Genomic DNA, 21,080 nt, shown 5'->3' on the forward strand with positions numbered 1-21,080 from the left:
CCGAAAGAAGGGGGATTCTGCATGGTTTTTTTTAAAATTTGCAGAACTTGCTTGCAACATCAAATTTGCAGATAATGCACAATAGTATCTGTTAAGTAAGCTCCCCGTTGGGAGAGCGAGTACGATTTATATATTGCCAAGCCAACCGTTAGATTATATTTCTAACAGTATCTATATGTAACAAGTGATTATTTCTTGATTCTAGCATTTTTATTCTCAAATGCATGCACCAATCACCTTTCTTTATAATAATTATAGCCTTGGAAAGTCATTTAGCTTCAATTGTACTGCTAGCATTTATCGCAATGATAGGAAATTGAGTTATCCTGAGTATTAATGAATAAAATCCCTAGTAAGCAGTGATGAAGAATAGCAGGAGTTGTGCATTAAGAATATCAGGAGAGACACTACATTCTCCACGTTTTAGACACCCTGAAGCATAGAATTTCAAGGAAGAGTATTCTATTCTTTCCTACAAACCTATTCACTTATGAATTTATTACACAAGTATAGCTAGCAGAATTAATTTAAAATTCTTTTAACTTTTATAGGCTCAAAAAGAAAAAGCCCAATTTAGCCTAAATCAGTATGCTCATATTTGCTATCTACTTGTTCTTACCTTTCCAGCTCCAACCACCTTCTCTGCAGCATAGACAGCCTGTCCACAGCGAGGGCAGCCATCAGATCCACCCACCTTTTGGGCAATCTTGGATGCATTAGGATTGTTGGTTGGGAAATGGGGATGAGATCTGTGGGGCCAAAGCAAGAAAAGAGTCATTTCAAAGTCCCATGTGCGTGTATGTTGAGAGAATATGAGAGAGGAAATATTGGGGTGGGGAGAAAGAAATCGTCAGTATCCTAGGCACAGATACATAAAAAAATCAGGCTGGTTATTATTTTTTATTTTTATTTAGAGTGTAAGATAAGTGAGAAAGCCGTAAGACTTGACAATTTTGAAATCAGTGTTAAACGCTATAAGACTACTGAATTTGCTTATATTCCCAATATTGTTATCACTATGGTGATGGATTAATAAATATTCAAGATGAAAAAAAATTGACAATGTCTTACAAAACAGACTGGTTTTCTTCTTTCCCTTTCCATTCTCTCCTCTTTTTCTCAGTTTAATTTGTATTTGTTTTTAACTATTGTAATTCTTAATAAAATTATGACAATGCATAATTTTCAACTTTATAGCCTTCAAATTCATTTGCTATAGGTATTTTACTGTAGAAAAATTACTGATCAAAGACACCTCCAAGCTTTTACTCTGAACATCTAATTGGCTCTAAATAGCAATAGCAATAGCAGTAGACTTATATACCGCTTCATAGGGCTTTCAGCCCTCTCTAAGCGGTTTACAGAGAGTCAGCATATTGCCCCCAACAATCTGGGTCCTCATTTCACCCACCTCGGAAGGATGGAAGGCTGAGTCAACCCTGAGCCGGTGAGATTTGAACCGCTGAACTGCTGATCTAGCAGTAGCCTGCAGTGCTGCATTTAACCACTGTGCCACCTTGGCTCTTGATAAAAATATGGAACGCTTCACAAATTTGCGTGTCATCCTTGCGCAGGGTCCATGCTAATCTTCTCTGTATCGTTCCAATTTTAGTATATGTACTGCCGAACATTAAAAATAAACCGTTGTAACTCCTGCCTTTGCTACCTAGTAAGCTGCTCTGCTTTTCACTCCAAAATCTCAGGGCATGCATACCAGTACTGGCCAAACATTTTCCGGCAGCCACTTTTTTTCTAGCTATTCTTATTTCCCCTAAGTAAAAGCATGTAATTTTGAACAAAGACTTGTAGGGAACCTAAAGAATGCTGGATATACAATTTACCAACCTTCTTTCACCCACCTAAAAAAAATCAACTTTCACGCCATAGTTCAATAAAAATCTAGCATTTGATATAAATAGGTCATAATTATATCTAGGTAGGTTTAGAATGAATTGCATTTGAGACCTATGCGTCAAGGTTCCAAGTGATACCCGCAATGAAAGAAGACTCCGAGGCTTGAGTTTCCTCAAAGTTCCATTTTATTAGAGATGTCATATTGGCACATCTCGGAAAACCCAAATCTGAAAGTTTCCAGGTTTCCCCACCCAAATGAAAGTTTAAGTCTCTGCCCAGCACCCACATGTCCATCACAGGATCCAATCAGGCACCATCCAAAACTGGAGATGCCTCCCAGTCACACTATCATAGCTGCAGGACAAGGTGTCCTTGACTCTCTGAGAAAGGAATGTTATTTTAACTATATATTACCCATACTCCATATAATTCCCCCCTCCCATTTCCCCCCAGTAAAAAATGTGGCAGGCCTGAAGGCCCAATGTAAAAGATTGTTTCCAGGTCTGACACTAGGAATATGTTTCATAACGGAAGACATTTAATAGCTTATTTCACTGCAAATTGGATTTTTATCTAGGCAACATCTACATTCTTTGTAACCACAATATTTGAATAACGATATGAATTCAAATCAATATATTAAGCAATCACACATTGCAAATTTCTCATTAGTACAACTCACTCTTCAGGTTTGATCCCCAATGCTTCACCCTTGTCCATGCTTAAGGTCCCAGCTCCTTGTCCATAGCCATAGCCTTTCGGTCCATATTTCTTCCCATAGCATGACTTGCAGTAGATCTCTTCTCCATGCACAGCCACCGTAGTGCTATCCAAGTTCTTCTTGCAAACCACTACAGTCATTTGGGAAGGACAAAAATAAAAAAATGTCACCTTTATAAGCTTAAGTATTAGGCCTTGATTTGTAATATAGGCAACTAGGATATTTGTGGAACCATGCAATACCACTAAATAGTACATTATATAGGGTGAACAAGTTTCAGCATGGAAGATCTATTACCATCTTTTCCAATCTAGTGCCTTTTATGATGTTGGTCTACAATACAACCAAGGAAACCTATTTGGATAAAAAGCTGATCTATCAGGATCTTCTATAGCTCTGTTTTCTTTTTTTAAATGCACCTCTATATTTTTTTGGAGGGCAAAGCTCCAAAGAGAGAGTAAATTAATATTTTTCTCTCACACATTTTCTTTAACACGGCAAAGATAAAAGGATCTAATTGGAGAATTAGCACAGAGCAAAGAAGCTGCAAGTATGGATCTGTAAAGACCTATTTAACTTGAGCAATTTGGTCAGCCATAAACTGTATTATTTTATTTCTGAGGTTCCACTCACAAATAGAAATACAGAAAAAGCAGAAAATGAGGAGTCTTTCCTTTTTCAAATGTTTTATTTTCATTTTCATTTCATACAGTCACATGTATACTGTGCATGATTGGGGCCATATAACATTGGGCAATAAACACAGCCATCCTTGTACTCCCCAAAATACAAAACCAATATACCACTTCAACCCTCCATACACCCTTTCTTTCTCCCCCCTCCAACTTTCCTTTCTCCCCTCCAACATTCCCCTCTCCTACTTCCCCTCCCCCTCTATCACTCCTTTCTCCCCCTCCCTTCCATCTCACCCTCCTTCCGATCCTCTCTCCCACCCTCTCTACCCCTCCCTCTTCTTTCCCTCTACTCCTCCCTTCGGTGTATTTCTACTATCTATCGATATATTCAGCTTCTTATTTTTATACTAAAATTTTAAAAAAAGCAACAGTATACAAGTGCAATCATGTTACTTTAAAATCTGGCACATACTGTATTTCCCCCCTCCCCCCTATGACCCCACCTCCCTTCCCCCCTCCCAGCTTCCCAGAGCCCGTACACAGTATAGCTTTTTATCAAACACAGTCTAAAATGTATTAAAACCAAGAAAGTTAGGGGAAAAAAAATAATAATAAAGAAAAAAAAAGGGAAAAGAAAAAAGAAAGAGAAGAAAAAAAAGTCAGTAAAATCTCTGCGTTGAACTCAGCTTCTTACCATTACACAAACTTTAAGCAGTTTACATTGTTCCTAATCTTAATTGTTTGATTACCTGCAGGATTTCCCCAGAAGTTATTTGTTGATTCAGCTTTTGCCTGTACTCTTCTCTAGCTAGGGGCCTTATCTCTTTATCTAAGTATCTGTCTGTTTCTAAACCCTTAATTTTGTCCCCTTTGTGCCTCCTTCCTCTATAACACAATTTGGATACATTTCCAATTTTTCTTTTGGTATCCTCTTCCAACTCTTTTCATTTTTGCCCTTGTTTATGTCTATATATTTTTTTTTGTATTCATCAGTACTCCTCTCATATATGCTTTACTTACATTTCCTACAAATTCCCTGAATATGCCCTTATTCATATTCAGAACAAAGTATTCAGATAGCAATTTTTTACAATCATTAATATACTTTTCATATCAAAATAAAGTCCCATTCGACCTCCAAGACTTTCTTGCCTGCACTACCCTTCCCAATTCCGTCCAGACTGGGTTATGATCCAAGAGAACCCTCGCCGCGATCTTTGTCTTCTTCACCCTAGAAGATAAATCATTAGTGATTTGTATAAAATTCAAAGTTGTCCATCAAGTCTTTTTCCCTTCTAGAATTAGGTCTAATGCGATATATCTTCCAAAGGGATCTGCTTCAGTTCACTCAGCCTTAATGTCTTTTCTTAAGTATACAACTATACCATTTTTCTTTTGCGTAGCAGAGGTCACAAAATATTGACCAAGTTCGAGGTTGAACAGATATTTTGGATCAGTTAATTTAATATGAATTTCTTGCAGACAAGTTATATCGTTCTTGAACTGTTTGAGATAGTAAAATATTTTCTTTCTCTTCTGTAAAGAGTTCAGACATAACTCCTTGATCAATGGCCGATGATTATTGAGGTTGTTGCAATCTGCCTTGTTTTCCCATTCGTCTGGTAGTCGTACAGCTAGGTCCTTGTTCTCTGGTTCCTTGCCCTTCCGGAAGGAGGAAATGGTGCTTTCTGTCTGGTAGTTGTGTGATTTGCTGTTTATCTTGTCCTTCTCGCAGTCTTTCTCCAGATCCAGATGATTCAGGGTGTCCCACCTTCAGGGTCTTGTGATAGAAATCTCGGGCTTCCCATACAGAGTTGAGACGATATTTTTGCTTATCAAATGTAATTATAATACCAAATGGCACATCCCATCTATACTGTATCTGACAGTTTCTGAGTTCTTCCACTAGAAAAGCATAATCTCTCCTGGCTCTTAGCATTTGGGGTGGTATTTCTTTCAAGACAATCAAGTCCTGTCCGCCAATTTGTAGCCTGGTATTATAAGATTCTTGTAGTATCACGTTTCTAGACTCTCTTGTAGTAAAATATATAATTACATCTCGAGGAAGTTGTCTCTGTTTTGCCGCCCAAGAGTTAATGCGATAAATTTTTTCGATCTGCCAGTCAAAGTTGATCCCCGGTCTTCCCACCAGACGATTAAAGGCCTCTGAGAAAATCTGCTTCAAGTTCTCCTGTTCGTTTTCACGCAGCCCCCTAACTCTTAATGCAAGCTCCATCTGTTTGTAGTGTATCATAACAATTTGTTTTTCTGCGTTTTCAACTTTTTGTTGCATCACTTCAATTTTGGATGTCAAGTTAGTGTTGGCTTCATCAAGAACCTCTAGCTTATCTTCCATTCCAGCAACATATTCTGTCAATACAGTTACAAGTCCCACCATATCGTCCTTTGTTTTGGCAATCCTAGTATCAAGCTTATCACATAAGTCTGCATTAAGTTTCTTTATCTCCTCTCTAAATTCTCTAAGAGTCTCAAAAAAAAATTCTTTCATTAGCAAATCTCCAGTAGGGGGCGTAGAGGGTGAAAGCTGCAACTTTGTGCCAAGTGCGTGAGGTGTATTCCTAAAAGGACGTCTCCCCGACTTTGATTTTGATGCCATTATTTCTTTTCTTCAAACAATTATTCAACAATTATTCAAACTCTGCTGGCTTGTTGTGTAGCTTGCGAGAGAAGAAAGTATTAAGCCCCCCCTTTATTTGTTCTTAGAAGTTTTTCAAAAGGTTTCAGAAAAAAGCATTGTAACAAAGCAAGTTTCAAAAGATTAGCATTGTAATGAAACAGTTCATATTCATCTCTCTTTAGAATGTCTCTATATTAACAAGGAGGCTTTTACAGCTTTTAAAAGTTGATAAGGGAAAAAAAATCTTGGTAGGTCTTCAGAGAAACAAAACTAATTAGTCAGAGAATGCTATCTGGCTGTTCCTTTGATCTTTCTCTCTGTCGGCCAGTTAAGAATGTGGCATCCGCCATTTTAGGAGCTTATTTTTTTAGAAACCCGATGCACAAAGAAAGCTCTTTCTTTTTGAAAGAAAAAAAAAGGGGGGACAGATAAAGTTCTCGGGTACGGACTCTGCTTGTATTAATCTCAAATAGATATATCAAAAATTGTCCTAAGCGGGGGTTCCTTACTTTGCGCCGTAGTGGTTACGGCAGAAGTTCCTGGCTCGGAGGTGTGATTCAGCCTTCGGTAGGCCCCCCTACCGTTCGCAGCAAAAAAAAAAAGCTGCAAACTTCAAAGAAAAGCTCTTGCCAGCTGGATCTCTCTCTCATCTTCTTTGCCTGAAGAATGAGTTTATCTACCAGGTATTTAGGCAGATAATGCAGCCAGGAACCCGGGGGCAGCTCGTTAAGCTACCGCCATCAGCAAGGTCAATCAGGAGTCTTTCAACAGCTTACGCCTCTTAATAAAATTTATTTATTTGGAAAAAAAAATGCTACTGGATTTGTGACCTTTTTATCCTATCATAAACTGTCCCATATATAATGTCTAGAAAAAATACACAGGAAGTGATATAACATCATATTAATAGGAATTATTTTGATCACAAACATGGATTGTGCAGTTGAGTTTTTTTTTAAAAAAAAAATCAAGTAGGAAATAGAGAATTGAGGCCACCAGGCAAGATACTCAGAGGAAAAGAATAGTACATACCAAAGAAATACCACATTATTTACCAAGCAATCAAACTGATATCCATCAAAGGAAAAGGGCTCAAGTGTGAGAGTGGCCAACCACATTTGAATTTTTCTTTTTTCTAGACAAAATTTGGACCACTCATGAAGGCATCTGTTGTATTTATTACTCAATTGCCTATATAATTCAGTTTTCTGTATATCTCAGTATTTTTCAGGCCAATTCCATTGCATTCTATTTGCAGTATACTTAGATTTCTACAATTACTAGTAGTAATACGTTGCTTGATTTTCCTTAAAAATTGTTAAATCAGCCTTGGAGTGGCCAGCTTGAGCTCTGTCTTTCCTTTGTTTTTTCTTCCTGGGACTTTAAATGGCCTAAGGAGCACCTGGACATGCTTGTTGTAAGGGTCCTTGGTGCTCTCTGACCTTACTTTTTTTTTTTTTGCAGACATTTCATTACCCTAACTAGGTAACATTATCAGTGCCTGGTTATAGCTGGTTACAACTGCTTATTATCCAGGTATCAATGGAAAGCAATTTTCACGCAGGGGAAGCAGAGAAGTGGAGCAGCCATCAGAGTAAAGTGCAGCTTAGCAGATGACTAAGGAGGAGAAGCCATGGATTCAGGTAAGTCAACAGCAGACAAATTAAAAGGAGAAGCTGAGCCCATTCCAGCAGAGATGCTGAGAGCCATCAGCCAGCTACTAAAGCATCTTCTCTCCACCACCCACATCAACATAGATTGAGATACTGTAAAAAGTCAATACTAAAGCCACAATTCATGACAGTAATTGATATCATCTGAAGCTAAAAGCCTTCATAGTGGCTAATGGTGACTAAGAAATTTGCTTTATTATAATTCAGGCAACAGAAGACCAAACTGTTCATAGGGCTATTTTGGAACTAGACTACAGGCATAAATATTAATATAGACAGAGTATAGATTTTGTGTGTGTGTTTGTGTGTTTGTGTGTGTGTGTGTGTGCCAGAGAGGTTGGATTCTGTCCATTTATTAACATGATTAGAAGAGCAATTGCCTGTGAAAAGAAAAGAAAAAGAACTTGGCTGCAGCATAGGCTGCAACCTAAGTTCTCTTCTTGTTGTGATGGACCGTAGCAGCTAGCCTTTAACAGCCAGAGTTTGCTTTTAAGCCACAATAAATTGTCTTACTCTCAAGGAATGCAAACAGAAAACCAAATATTCTCTCAGGAATGCAGTAGAGGCAGCAACAGTAGGAGCAGTCTCTCTATATATGGAAAAGAAGAAGGCTGAATTTCTCATCCTGTTGACCAAATATGGTGTTTGTATCCCTGGGCTGGCAAAGGGTTGGCTGAGAAAACCACCAGGGAGAGAAGTAATAAAATATTTAGCCATGAAAGGAGGATCTTTAGAAGAACTCCCCCTCTCATAAAGAAACAGCTAATTCTTCTTTTATTGCCCTCCCTTGAGATCCTATAAATCACTGTGGCTTGAATACTGGCATTTTAAGATAAAACTTTTCCTTACACTGGAATAGCCATATTTAAGGCATCAGCTTTTATCATAGTTTATCTTATTTTTCCAAAGCTGTCTGTATTATTTTCACAAAAGTCTTTATTCCCGTCTTAGAAAAGTAATAATTTACCCAGCCGTTTCTGCAAATTTATGATGAATTATTACTCCTCACCTAAATATTAATCCACTTCTTTCGTCATCAAATCTTCAATATTTTTTGTATGTGTGTGTGTATGTGTATTGAGAACAAGCTACAAAGAAACAAAACAATGATGTCTTCCCTTTGACAATTCTGTATCATATTTACATTTCCAGAGAAATATAATGTCTATTTTGATATAGCCAGAGCCCAGGATTCTCTCTGCTATAATCAATGCAATAATAATTTAGTAATATTCATTACTAGTTCAATTGTTTTTCTAGAGAAATTATCATCCATTCTTCATTTTTGTCAAAGAAAAGTTTAATCAGGACTGATCAGGACCAACAAACAATATTTAAAAAAAAAGATTTAAGAACTTCCTGTTTTCAAAACTTTCTAGATAGTTTACTGATGAAAGCTGTAATTTACTTTTGGGGGATTTATAGGGTTGGTTTTTTTGTTTTTTTTGTTTTTTTTTGCTACTCTCTGATATATTTTAGGTATTTGAATGTAAGAGGGGTAAAAGTTTCATGATAAATGGAAGAATGATGATTTTACTTTATCTCATCTAAGTTCACTCCTGTGATACATTTGGTAATGCAGCTTCTTGCTTATGAGCTGACAGACTTTAATCCTAAATATGTGATTTTAGGAATAATATACTAATATAGTATCTGCAGTCATAAGTCAATGGGGAAGCTGACAAGGAGTTATGGTCAATGGGGACCATGTAATTGCAGTTGATGCCAGGAGAACTGCAGCAGGCTTGGATTGGAAACTCTCTTTCTTGGGAAGTTTGAAGAAAGAAAGTCAATTTGGGACCTTTCAGGGAAGGTCCCTAATTGCTTAGGTAATTCTATGCAATCTCTGCCTGTCTCTCTGCACTAGTGAATATATCTGAAATGATGATCCATGGGGTCGTAGGGGGTCTAGATAGTTTACTAGATATAATCTGTAATATAGATTATAGTATAGATAGCGTATTAATTGATTAGTCTTATGACCATATCAAACATATAAAACAAAAATAAAATACAGGATCTAATTCCAGGGTAAAGTACACAAAAGAAAATACAGAAGTAAAATACATATGTGGTAAATAAAAAGACTCAACCACAGGGACTTTTCTAGGCGGTCTCTGAGAATCAGTCATGATTGAATGGCAGGGGGAAAAAACAGAAGGTTGTTAACATTGTTTATGCTTGTAACGAGGGGGAAGTCATTTCTTTATATATTTATTTTCTTTTTCTTTACTATAGTCTTATTTTTTTTCTGCGCTGTTTATTTATTTTTACTTTGTGTTAGTTTTTGTCCGTAATTGTAACTTATATGAGCCATGATAATGCAATGGTTAGAATGCAATACTGCAGGCTCGCTCACAGCATTCTTCAAAATCAAAAAGTCTTCTGCAGGCACGACATAAGCCTAGACTGAAAACGAGGCTTGTCAGATGTTACATCTTTTCTATCCTGCTCTATGGATTGGACAATTGGCCTCTGACAGAAAGCCACTTGAAGAAACTAGCAGCATTTGAAATGTGGATTTACAGACTGCGGTAACGTATAAGCTGGATTGACAAAATCAGAAATGAGGAGGTGGTAAGCCACCTGGGAAAGCCAAGGAATATTATCAAAACCATTAAAAAGCAAAAGTTAGAATATTTCGGACATGTAAAGCAATACCCAAAAAAATATGCCTTACTTCACTTAGTCCTTCAGAGAAAGATTGAAGGCAAAGTAGGTCAAGGCAGAAGAAGAACACCGTGGCTTCAAAATCTAAGCGAGTGGTTTGGACGAAACTCAGCAGCACCTTTTCGTGTGGTTGTTGATAACAATAGGATCACTAACATGATTGCTAATGTCTGATTACAAATATGGCAGAAGAAGAAGGAGGAGGAGGAGGAGGAGGAGGCGGCGGCGGCGGCTAACTCACTGCTCAGGAGTTGGATTCTGAGCAGCTCAAGGTTGACTCAGTCTTCCATCCTTCCAAAGTCGGCAAAATGAGGACTCAAATTGTTGGGGGCAATATGCTGACTCTGGAAACTGCTGAAGACTGTAAAGCACTGTGAAGTAGTCTATAGGTCTAAGTGTTAGTGCTATAATAAAACTATTTAAAAACATGAACTGGCCTGTTAATTTATGCAAATGTTGAATCAAATTAAATATAAACTGATTTTCTGAACTGAGCCAATCTGAATCAACCATTAAGTTTAAAATACTGATTTTTCCCCTAAATTAGGACTGTGAATTGTATTGCAACAATGATCTGAATGGAATAAAATATTACATCATATTAGAGACAACTTTCACATCCATAGATGTTAAGGCTAAGATTTCTTTAAAAAGTCAAGAGGCTCCAAGGGCAGTATCTTTGCTACAATTATCCACTTCTGGGAAAAACATGGCTTACCGCTACTGTGATAAGTCAACCATAAGGAGATCAATTCCTTTAATGTTTTGAGGGAACTCCAGGTCATGCATACTATTTGTTATATTTCCTCCTACCAGCTACCATTTAGCTTATGCAACAAGCAAAACAAGTCTTAGGATACATGAGATTCCTAAGGCAGAACAAAAGGTCAGCTGATTGGCATGAATTCAAACCAACCCTGGATGCAATAATGGAGCTGTGAATAAGAACAAAAAGCTTTCTATTAAAATCTAAACATAAGCTGGCTGCAGAGGCTGTATGTCAGATTCCCAGCTTCACTGGAGGAAGGAAGTGGCTCTGGAGATATAAAATCTACAAGTCCATTATTGAGTAGATCAGAATCACAACAATATCTAGAGTAGTGAGATCAGATGCTAACATGAAATAATTTTACACAGAATACATGAAAAAAAATCTGAAATATATTTCAATAAATCGTTAGGATTTTTATTTTGTTTTGTTTCAGACAACTACCGGTAATGCACCTTTAATTTGGATATCTAAAACTAGTTGTAAAACTCTTAATTTGAAATTTGGGCATTACCAGGACATACAGCTTTCTAATTTGTTTTTCCCATGGAAAGGCAAGTAGGGATTAACATTTGATCTAAATAGGCGGTTCTCTGTTTCCTTTAGTCAGAAACCTCCTGACCAGAAACAGCCAACCTACAGCATAGCTTGGTGTAATATAATATTACAATGTAATGTAATATATTCAATTTCAACTGATTGTTATATAATCTTTCATTAATTCCAAAAGCCATCTACAAACGATCATTTGATCTTCTAGTAAGACTCATCTATTTCTGCTTGCATTAGAAAGTTAAGAGAACAAGAGCAATAACCTTTATTTATGTATATAAATATATAAAGGGGAAGGGACCAGAGAGGGAGGGCATGTGTGACCACTTGGCATGGTGGGTCTGGATACTTGTATTCCCTCAGATTCATTATACATTCACATCTCCTAAAGTTCTCTACTTGCTTTATCGGGTGCAGCAGAGGAATCTGCTCTTGGTCGCAACTATTAAAAATCTTACCAGTGGAACACAGCAATTGTGCCTTTTCTATTGCTAGCCCTACTCAATGGAACACCATCCTCACCTGAAGATGAGACCATGTGTTTCAATGCACATGCACACAGAAGTAGAGTTTATACATCATGGTAAGTTATAATGTGACTTAAAACTAATGTTGGCTTAGAGTGACGAGTAAACCCATTGTAGATGTTGTGCACACAAAGTTTGAACTGTCTTCAGAACTGCTTTTTGAATATCATTAATGTTTAGAGATGATGTCTATAGATTTCATATGTCTTTTCCTCGGCTATTTCAGCCAATCTCAATCATACTTATAATTCAGGAAACATTTGTTCTAAATTCTTCCATCCCATGAACATTTATATTGAAATGACTGTGTTAGTTTTCCAAGTGAAACTAAAGAGATCTATATGTTTTCTCTATTTAAATTGTAACAGAGAAGTTAATTTTCCAGATTTTTAACTTTGCCATATTTTGACTTATTTTGTGGAATACAGTGGTTTTTTTTAAAGGGAAAAGGCAATATGTGCATAAATAGAAAATTATTACTTAACCCCTCTGATAACGTGGCTGGGGATTGGCTTTTCTTTTAGCCAAAAGTTAAATGAGATGCTGGAAAAAGCATTAATTTAGCCAAATTAATGTTTTTCCATTAATCCCAGGTGGACAAAGGCTTGGTTTTGGAAATTAATTTTTTTTCCAAATATGTTAATGCATTTTACTGACTTAGGAAGAGGTTTGGAGTAATAGAGATTAGAGCCAAAAAAGATGTTTGAATAGTTAGAAATGATTTCTCTAGATTTTTAAAATACTGTATTGAAGAAACTGTAATATTTAACCTAGCTTTTTATTAACACAATGGAAAAAGTGATTAAGTAATTCTAGGCTGAAAAATTACTTTTATGTACCTATTGTAATATATATAATACATGAGTTATTTTTTTTCTAGCTGGAGGAGATGGAGTCTTATAATCTTTTAACTTTTTTCTCTCTCTTCTTCCTTTGTTAGTATACTATTTAAGTTTCATATTATAACTTCCTATGAAAATAGATCAGTTTGTTCTATTTCAACCCATCAACGCCCAAGAAATCTAACAACCCTTAAATCCAGAAGTGAAGAATTTGAAGGTAAAGCAATATGTTAGTTAAGAAAAGTGCTAGGTAACTATAAATATCATTGGTGAAAATATGCTGATAAAAAAATCTGTTTTTCAACAGTTTTCTTTCCATTTTTTTCTTCCAACTGATTTTGCAGTAAATCAAAACAAAGATTGTTCTGTGATGGCACAGTGCAAAGCCCATTGTAACTTACTCCTCATTGGCAGCTGAAGGAAACTGTTGATATACAACACTGGTAAGAGTAAGTTGGGTACAGCGTATTGGTGTGGGAAAAACCCCAAAACTTTTACATAAAACTTTGGACTTGAATACTTACTGCACAAAAAGCAGGATTTGTGGAAACTGTTGCCTTCACATTGTACTTCCTCTGCAAAATACACTGTTTTCTGGCATACGCCACACTTCTTGCCTCCACCCCAGTTTGGCATCCTGTAAACAAAATAAATGAGAAATTCAAAAATAAACCAAGAGGGACTTAAGCACGTCTCATTTTACTCTTGGAATGTATGAAACTGCTTTAGGATCAACCAGTTAAAATCTCTACTGAGAAATTGCCCAAATGGCCTTTAACAAAACCACATAGAATTCAGTTATTTACTACAGCTCTGTATAGATAACAAATCATTAAAAAAAACCATTTAAATAAAAATAAATGATCCCAATGGGAAAAAAAAATGCAAATTTAAACAACATAACAGATTTTAAAAACCCAACAAAAACCAACCCAGGTATCTACCATTGTATTCCAACATGCAGAACATGCCTTCTCCTGGGCTAGAGACCAAAGTCAAGACTTTCCTGAAACCAGGAGAAAATAAGCAGAATGGAGCTTCCTAGGGAAGGAATGCTAATGCATAGAGGCAATGCCCAATGGCATTTTCAGATAGATGATGTCTTGGGGGGAATTGAATCTTTTCATCTGATCAGATAGTTAGTTGAATATAGGAAGAGTCAGCAACCCCACAGATAAAACACATTCAGAGCCATGTAGAGTCATAAAGGTGACAACCACAACCTTGAATCACAACTGGAACCCAACTGGCAATCAATATAGCTTCTACAGTAAGGGGATCAGCTGAGTAAATGGGAGACATACATTGCTATCTGGGCATTCATACTCATTTTAAATCAGGTGTAACTTCTCAATGCTTTTCAAGGGCATTCCCATATAGAGCGTATTACTAGACACAGTAATTCAAACAGGAAGTGATTATGGTATGAATGATTGCAAAAAGGGCTTCTGATCCAGGAATGGCTGCAGTTAATGGAGCAGAGGTAATTAATTATACAACAGTCCTGTTACCCACAGCTTTTATCTGTTCCTTGAGCAGAAGCTTCAAGTGCAGGAAGATTCCCAAGTTGTGGATGACCTTTAACTGGGAGAGTATAACCCTGTCCAGAACCAAAGATCATATTACTACAGAAACATCTGACCCATGGACCCAAAGTTATAATGATTTGGATGCATTCAAACCAAATGTATTCTTTTATATCAAACCTTAACAGCTTTCAAGCACTGGTTCAGCACTTCTAAGCCATTTCCTGTTTGGCAGAGAGCTGAAATATATAACCGGATGTAAGCAGCCCTCTGATGCTACCTCATCCCATGTTGAACTAAGCTCAGATAAGGAAGGAATCTATTGTTCATCCTGAACCTTTTAATAGCTGTGTAAGAAGGAAACTTAAACAAAACCTCACCCATCACTATAGTACCCTAATAAAAGAAAAAGAAAAAAAAGCACGTATAGAAGCTTTTTGAAGAGGAGTGCAGTGGTGGGTTTCAAAATTTTTGGAACATATTCTGTGGGTGTGGCTTATTTTGTGGGCGTGGCTTGGCAGTCATGTGACTGGGCAGATATGGCCAACTTGACATCACTCATGCACACTCATATAACCACCACCCCCAAGCCATGTGGCAAAATCTTTTGGGACTCCTATTAAGGGGGGGGAGAGGGGAAAACCTCCCAAAAATAGACAACTGGAGGATTAAGGGCCGAAATTAGGGAGACCATAGAAGGCAGGATAGAGAGGAATCAGTAGAAAGTTACCACATGCTGGGGAAAGAACTTTGGGAGATCGGAGGAGGCAAGACAGAAGGGAATCCAGGACAAAACTATCACACGTTGGGGAAAGAACTTTGGGGGAACGGAGGAGGCAAGACAGAGGGGAATCCAATAGAAAGCTATCACACCCTGGAGAAAGAACTTTGGGAGATCAGAGGAGACATGACAGAGAGGAATCCAGGAGAAAACTCCTGAGCTTGCCACTGTTGTCTGGTGGATTGTGCTGCTGGACCTCTCCATGCTTCTCCGTTCACTTCCACTCCCAAGTATGGGACTTTACACTGAATTGGGCTAGGATAGTGCGGACAGGTAGGGGGAGAGAGCAATGGAGCGGCTTCCCGACGGGTGGGGGTGAGCGAGAAGCGACAGGACCGGGGCAGGCGTTCCGGAAGTTACTTCCGGGTCCACCGGTCAAACCTCCTCTCACCAGACTGGTAAATTTCACCATCCGGTTCTCCCGATCCGGTGCGAACCGGCAGAAACACACCACTGGAGCAGTGCTAATGTAACCAAAGAAAAAATAAATAAACATAGCATCTCTAGGCATACATGGCAGGTTTAAAAGGGGGTTGAGTGAGGAAAAGACCAGATACACAAGAAGGAAATGTCTCCTGTAACTTGAAATAACAAATTTAAGCAAAGTCTGCCTTTCTATCTCATAAAAACAAAGCAGATCTGCTGCAATTCTCTGCACATTTCTTTCCAAAACCTTCTCCAAATAGTTCCCCTTTAGGCCTGCCTGTGAAGCACCAAACAGTGTCTGAGGTACAAGGAAGTGAAGTCTGAAGTCCATTCTTTTCAAAAGTTTTTCCTTTTGATATGGATACCTTGAATGACATTAAGAATAAGAAAGAAATATTGTGATATTAGAGGAAAATATAGGTATCTTGTGAATATCAGGGCCATCTACTCCCAAACTACTAGATAACTATGGTTTGTCCAAAGAGAAAGATGTGCATAAAATGAAACTTAAAAACAAAACCTGTTGTTTATCTTGCCAAAGCTGCCTTTCCTCAACATCCTGCAAACTAGCTGTGTTTTGTCTTCCTCTCAGCCAAATCATTAAATTACCTTGGATTCCTACAGATTGCCTTAAAAGGAAATAGAGCCGACGGGCTCCAGTAGTTGCCCCCCCCCCCCCACTAGGGCAGCAGGCCAGGAAAAAGGCTAGCCCTGCCTTTCAACAGGCAGGAGTGTCCCTAAAGAACTGTTTCAATATGCAACCATGACAGGCAATTCATATAAAGCAAATTTCTTGTGGGTAGCCTTGGCAGAGAAATCTCCATGTGATTTTGACATAGAATGACTAAAGGTCAGAAAGACAGGATCAGTGGATCAGTGGCTTCCCATAAGAAATGCATTTCTCAACATGTCTTCTGGATTTGAAATGAATTGAAGTATTTCCTGATAACCTGGAATGCCTCCTAATACTTTCAAGATTTGATCAAAATATTTCTGGGTTATAATAAAACTGTGATGAGTGAATAATTAAGGGAAGGTTTTTACACTAGAATTCAAGTTTATTTCATCTAACTGCAACCACCTTCACAAAAAGGAACTGTGATTTTCATGCCACCAAAAACTAGCATGTTACAAATTACAAAAGGATTCAAATCAGTGGTGGGATACGAACGGTATGCCCTGGTACAGGCGTACTGGTGCCTGCTGGGAGCACCAGGTACTGTTCCAATACGGTGCTATGCCCCCCCGCCCCTTGGTGCTATTTGAGCTGATCTGGACTTCCGCGCACAAGGACAGAGTGTACAGCCCCTGCATGACACTCCACCGAGCAGCTGGAGTGTCACGGAGGGTTGCAGGTGGTAAGTACACACACACACGCACACTGCACATGTGCATGTGGTGGACGCCCGGACCTGTTGCACCGTATTGATTGCAACAGGATCCGGAACCCACCACTGATTCAAATGTTTTTGTTATTCCAAAATAAGAGTAGAAATACACACACACACACACACACACACACACACACAGACAGAGACAGAGAGAGAGAGAGAGACAGAGAGACAGAGAATTGAGGAAATTATAGAAAAATAGAACTTGCCTGAATGTCAAATCAAATATATATTTGTTACAACTAGAAAGTTACCAATAACATCTGAATTTATATAGTACATGCCATGAAATATGAAGAGAATATGAAGCATGAACAATTGCATGAATTTAAGATACAACAGCAGAAAGCTTTCAAACTGCAAGATTCTATCAGCCTGAACAGGAAATTCACTGGCGAAAATGCACTGGATGTGTTTAATGCTAGTTTCTAATCTTCACATGACTTTGGTTTTATTTCTAATGAGGCCATTGTTAGATAAAAGCCAAAGTTCTGATTAATGCAGATTCATATTATTTTAATGCAGATAGAAAGACAAAAGGATACTAATAAGCTAATATAATTCAATTTTCCGGTAAGCTGCTAGAGAATCAAGGGAATCAAATAAAATACTCTGGAGGTTACAGTCTAATTATACTTAGTCATATATACTTACAAGTTATTAATTAAAATAAAGGCTCACAGGAAACTGCCTTAGACTGTTCACATATTTAACCTACTATGCCTTGTTTGATTCGGTCTCAAACCCATTCCAGTAATGCTATCTGAGATCCTTTAGATGGAAATGACAAAGACTGGATTCTGAACCACTGAATGCAAAATACTGTGTGCACTTTAACTGAATTATTTCAGCCTCTCCCAGAAGAAAAATAAAATTATGGATATGGATAAGCCCTGCTGAGAGAGCAGAATTAGTGTGCTGATCTGGAAAGTGAAGCATTTTCAAAAAATATTTCAGAATCAAGAAACTTTGTGTTTCATCCACAGAAGAGAAACTGTTGATTATGCCAAGCCAAATGAATACAACGACTCTCTCCTCTGTAGCTTTGAGGTTAGTAAATCTTTAAAAAACACTATTAAACAAGCTGAGCCACTTTAATCAGTACTTTTACTTGATATATTTGATCAGGGTTGCTAAAATAAAGCTTTGGATTTAACCCAAACATATTTTTGGAATGTAATAAGATTAGTGACTCCAATGTTCTTTAAAAAAACATATCATTTTATTTCCAACAAAATGTTGGAAATGCCTTGTTTTTGATTTTTTTTAACTTGCCTGGTCTCCAGTTCTGATATTCTGTAGCAATTTATCATCCAAGTCTTAACAAGGCCCAATTTGCTTAGCTTTTGAATCCAGACAAGGTTGTACAGATAACTTATCAGCTGAAACAGCATAATCCCCATCTCAGAAAGTGATGGACTGAACCCACTCAATCCTTACTTTTGGCGCCATGAAAAATAATTTCAACTAGTCAAATCTCATTTATAATGATGGGTTCACTTAGCCAGAGTAATCTATTTATAAGAAAATTGATCCAACACTATCCCTCTTCAAAAATGCAATGAACATGAAAAATAGTAGACATAGGTGAGAACTCAGTTTAGCTAGACATGAATACAAAGTGATTTTTAATGACTCACATATTAAATACAAACCAAAATTATTTTCAGCAGTGTTCATCCTTGCTTCCATCAGGTCTATCCACATGTCCACATCAGGTTTTCTCTTTAAAACTCACTTCCCTTTGTGAGAATCTCATTAACCGTACTCAACCACTACTTTCCCTATCTTACTTTTCTTCTCAACACATTCACTTATTCCTTACATGTGTTTTGCTATTAGAACCTCATTCATTCTGTTCATAAGATCAAACTACCTTAACAAGCTTCAGTTCTACTCTTACAAGAAAATACAGTGAGGGGTTTTAGATGGAAATGTAGTTGATAATTATATTAGATATGAAGAAAATATAGGAAAACTGGCCTAAAATTTAGAGGTTACAGAGTCAGACATACTAGTATTTATCAAATGGTGTATAATTTCCTTCCAGAGATTAGACTCCAACCCTGCTGGCCTTAATACTTGGTCATGAGATGGGCCTGAGTATATGAAGGTCTGGTCTCTTGGTTGTGTTTACAAAGATCAATTGTGACAACCTCTTTAGCTATTGTGTATTTTATTTTTTGTATTTATAATGGCATTTTGTTTTTCATTTTTTTAAGATTGTCCACCACCAAGAATCACCTCCTGAAAAGCTTGGCCACACCAATTGGAGAACTTAATGAGAAACTCATCATAGCAGTTTTGGGGCACACAAAGTGAGATGGGATGAGAAGATTAGTAAAATATCCTGATTAAATGCATAGTAATTTGTTTGTTTCACTTTAGTTGTCATCTATTGTATTTCATGGAAAAAGGCCACTGATAAAGTTCCATATGGAACAAATTTACACATAATTCTCAGCCTTTAATAAAACTGAGAATAGAAGTGCAGGAAATATCAGCAAAGCACACAATCTAAATACTTTCCTAAAACTTGACTAATGAGAATATTTTCTCTATGCAGTAAAAAAGCGTATCTACATAATAACAACTCCAGCACCTCAAATCCCAATGAAATTTTGAACTCATTAATCAAATCAGATGTTTTACTATAAACAACAATCAGTGTAATCAAACAGAAATACTTTCAGCTTTGTAAATATTTATTCTGAAAGCACAGATGTTTAGTGAACAATTTCCTCTTAAATTATTATAAATATAACATTTATATGTTCCCTATCTTAAACATAATTCTGGATGGTTCACAATAAAACAATAAAAACAGCACAAACACAATTATTCTTTTATTCACACACCATGGCAATTTATACTTAATTCCAGTCAACAATATAAAATCAAGCACTTATCTTATTTATTTATTACATTTATTTGTCACCTATCCTGTCGTGGGGCTACTCTAGGTGGCTTGATTCTATACTTTCTAACTATTAAGTATTCTAGGTTTTATACTTTTTAAATATTCAAAATACTTCCTCTCCTAATAAGCAACAGTTTTCAGATTGTAATATTCCTGCCTAATGACTCAGATAAGTGAAGGAATTCCTCTCCTAGTGCCTATTACAGAATTTAAAGAAAGAAATTGAAGTGCTTCAGTATCATTACAAAGGTGAAATTATTCTTTGGATTAAAAGGCAAGTATCATTTCTTTCATTTTTTAGGCAGGTTGATAGAAGTTTAGAGATTCATTTATTGATCTTTTTCGGATTGCAGACCTGAACCAAAATTCAAATATTTTCCCATCTAGGTTCTTTTGTAACTTTTAGGTAAAGCTAATTTAAATATTTAAGTTTACACAGTTTTCCATAGTGTTGGTACCCATTTCCTATTCAGATTTTTAATCAGTATTTACTAAGTGTGTGTGTGTGGGGGGGGGAAACCTCTCTAGGACAGTGTTTTTCAACCACTGTGCTGCGGCACACTAGTGTGCCGTGACATAGTGTAAGGTGTGCCGTGGGAAAAACACCCGGTTGTGGCGCCCGGCAGAAGCCTCGCTCTCCTGCGGCTGGCGGCCGTTTCAGACGCTTCCCTTGTCCGTCTCGATTGCTGGAAGCAGTAACAAACGGCGCGTCCGCTCCTCAGCGCCCTGACAGCCACCCCAGCCGGCGGCTACCGGGCCTCGCTGGAGTCAATTGCAAAACCGCGTTCAGCGCTTTGAGGACCTGAGGCATCTTGGGAAATGCAGTTCCCTATCGGAAAGAATGGAGCAGCTGCGAATTTGTAACAACATAATATAACTTGGTGCTTCGCAGGTTACAAAAATCTCGTTTGATTTGCACACTGTTTTTTAAAAGTTAGATAAAGAAATTATGCTGTGAAAGCGACTAGAAAGCCACCCCTCCCCTTCCTGTGTGCGAGAAAGGGAAGGAGAGGAAGGAAGGAGGGAAAGGGGGAGGAAAAGAAGAAGGGAGGGGAGAAGAAGATGGAAGGAGAAAAGATGGATGGAAGGAGAAAGAATGGAAGGAGAAGGAGGAAGATGGAAGAAGAAAGGAAGAAAAAGAAGAAGGGAGGGAGA

General features: G+C 37.5%; 1 protein-coding gene and 1 non-coding gene across 2 annotated transcripts in view; both read right to left on the bottom strand.

Moving 5' to 3' along the window:
- The window catches only part of CSRP1 (cysteine and glycine rich protein 1), a 36,597-nt gene that overhangs the window by 2,776 nt on the left and 12,741 nt on the right, over nucleotides 1-21,080 (bottom strand). Inside the window, exons 2-4 of the mRNA XM_032218155.1 lie at nucleotides 13,406-13,518; nucleotides 2,537-2,705; nucleotides 620-749 (exon numbers count right to left, since the gene is read on the bottom strand). Coding sequence (XP_032074046.1) covers nucleotides 620-749; nucleotides 2,537-2,705; nucleotides 13,406-13,517 — 411 coding nt within the window. The 5' untranslated portion in view covers nucleotide 13,518. The remainder of the gene's footprint in view (nucleotides 1-619; nucleotides 750-2,536; nucleotides 2,706-13,405; nucleotides 13,519-21,080) is intronic.
- LOC116509818 lies at nucleotides 1,530-1,634 on the bottom strand. Its single transcript, XR_004255542.1, has one exon. It is a non-coding gene; the product is annotated as a U6 spliceosomal RNA (small nuclear RNA).

The sequence above is a fragment of the Thamnophis elegans genome, chromosome 5 (genome assembly GCF_009769535.1).
Source record: "Thamnophis elegans isolate rThaEle1 chromosome 5, rThaEle1.pri, whole genome shotgun sequence".
Classification (NCBI taxonomy): domain Eukaryota; kingdom Metazoa; phylum Chordata; class Lepidosauria; order Squamata; family Colubridae; genus Thamnophis; species Thamnophis elegans.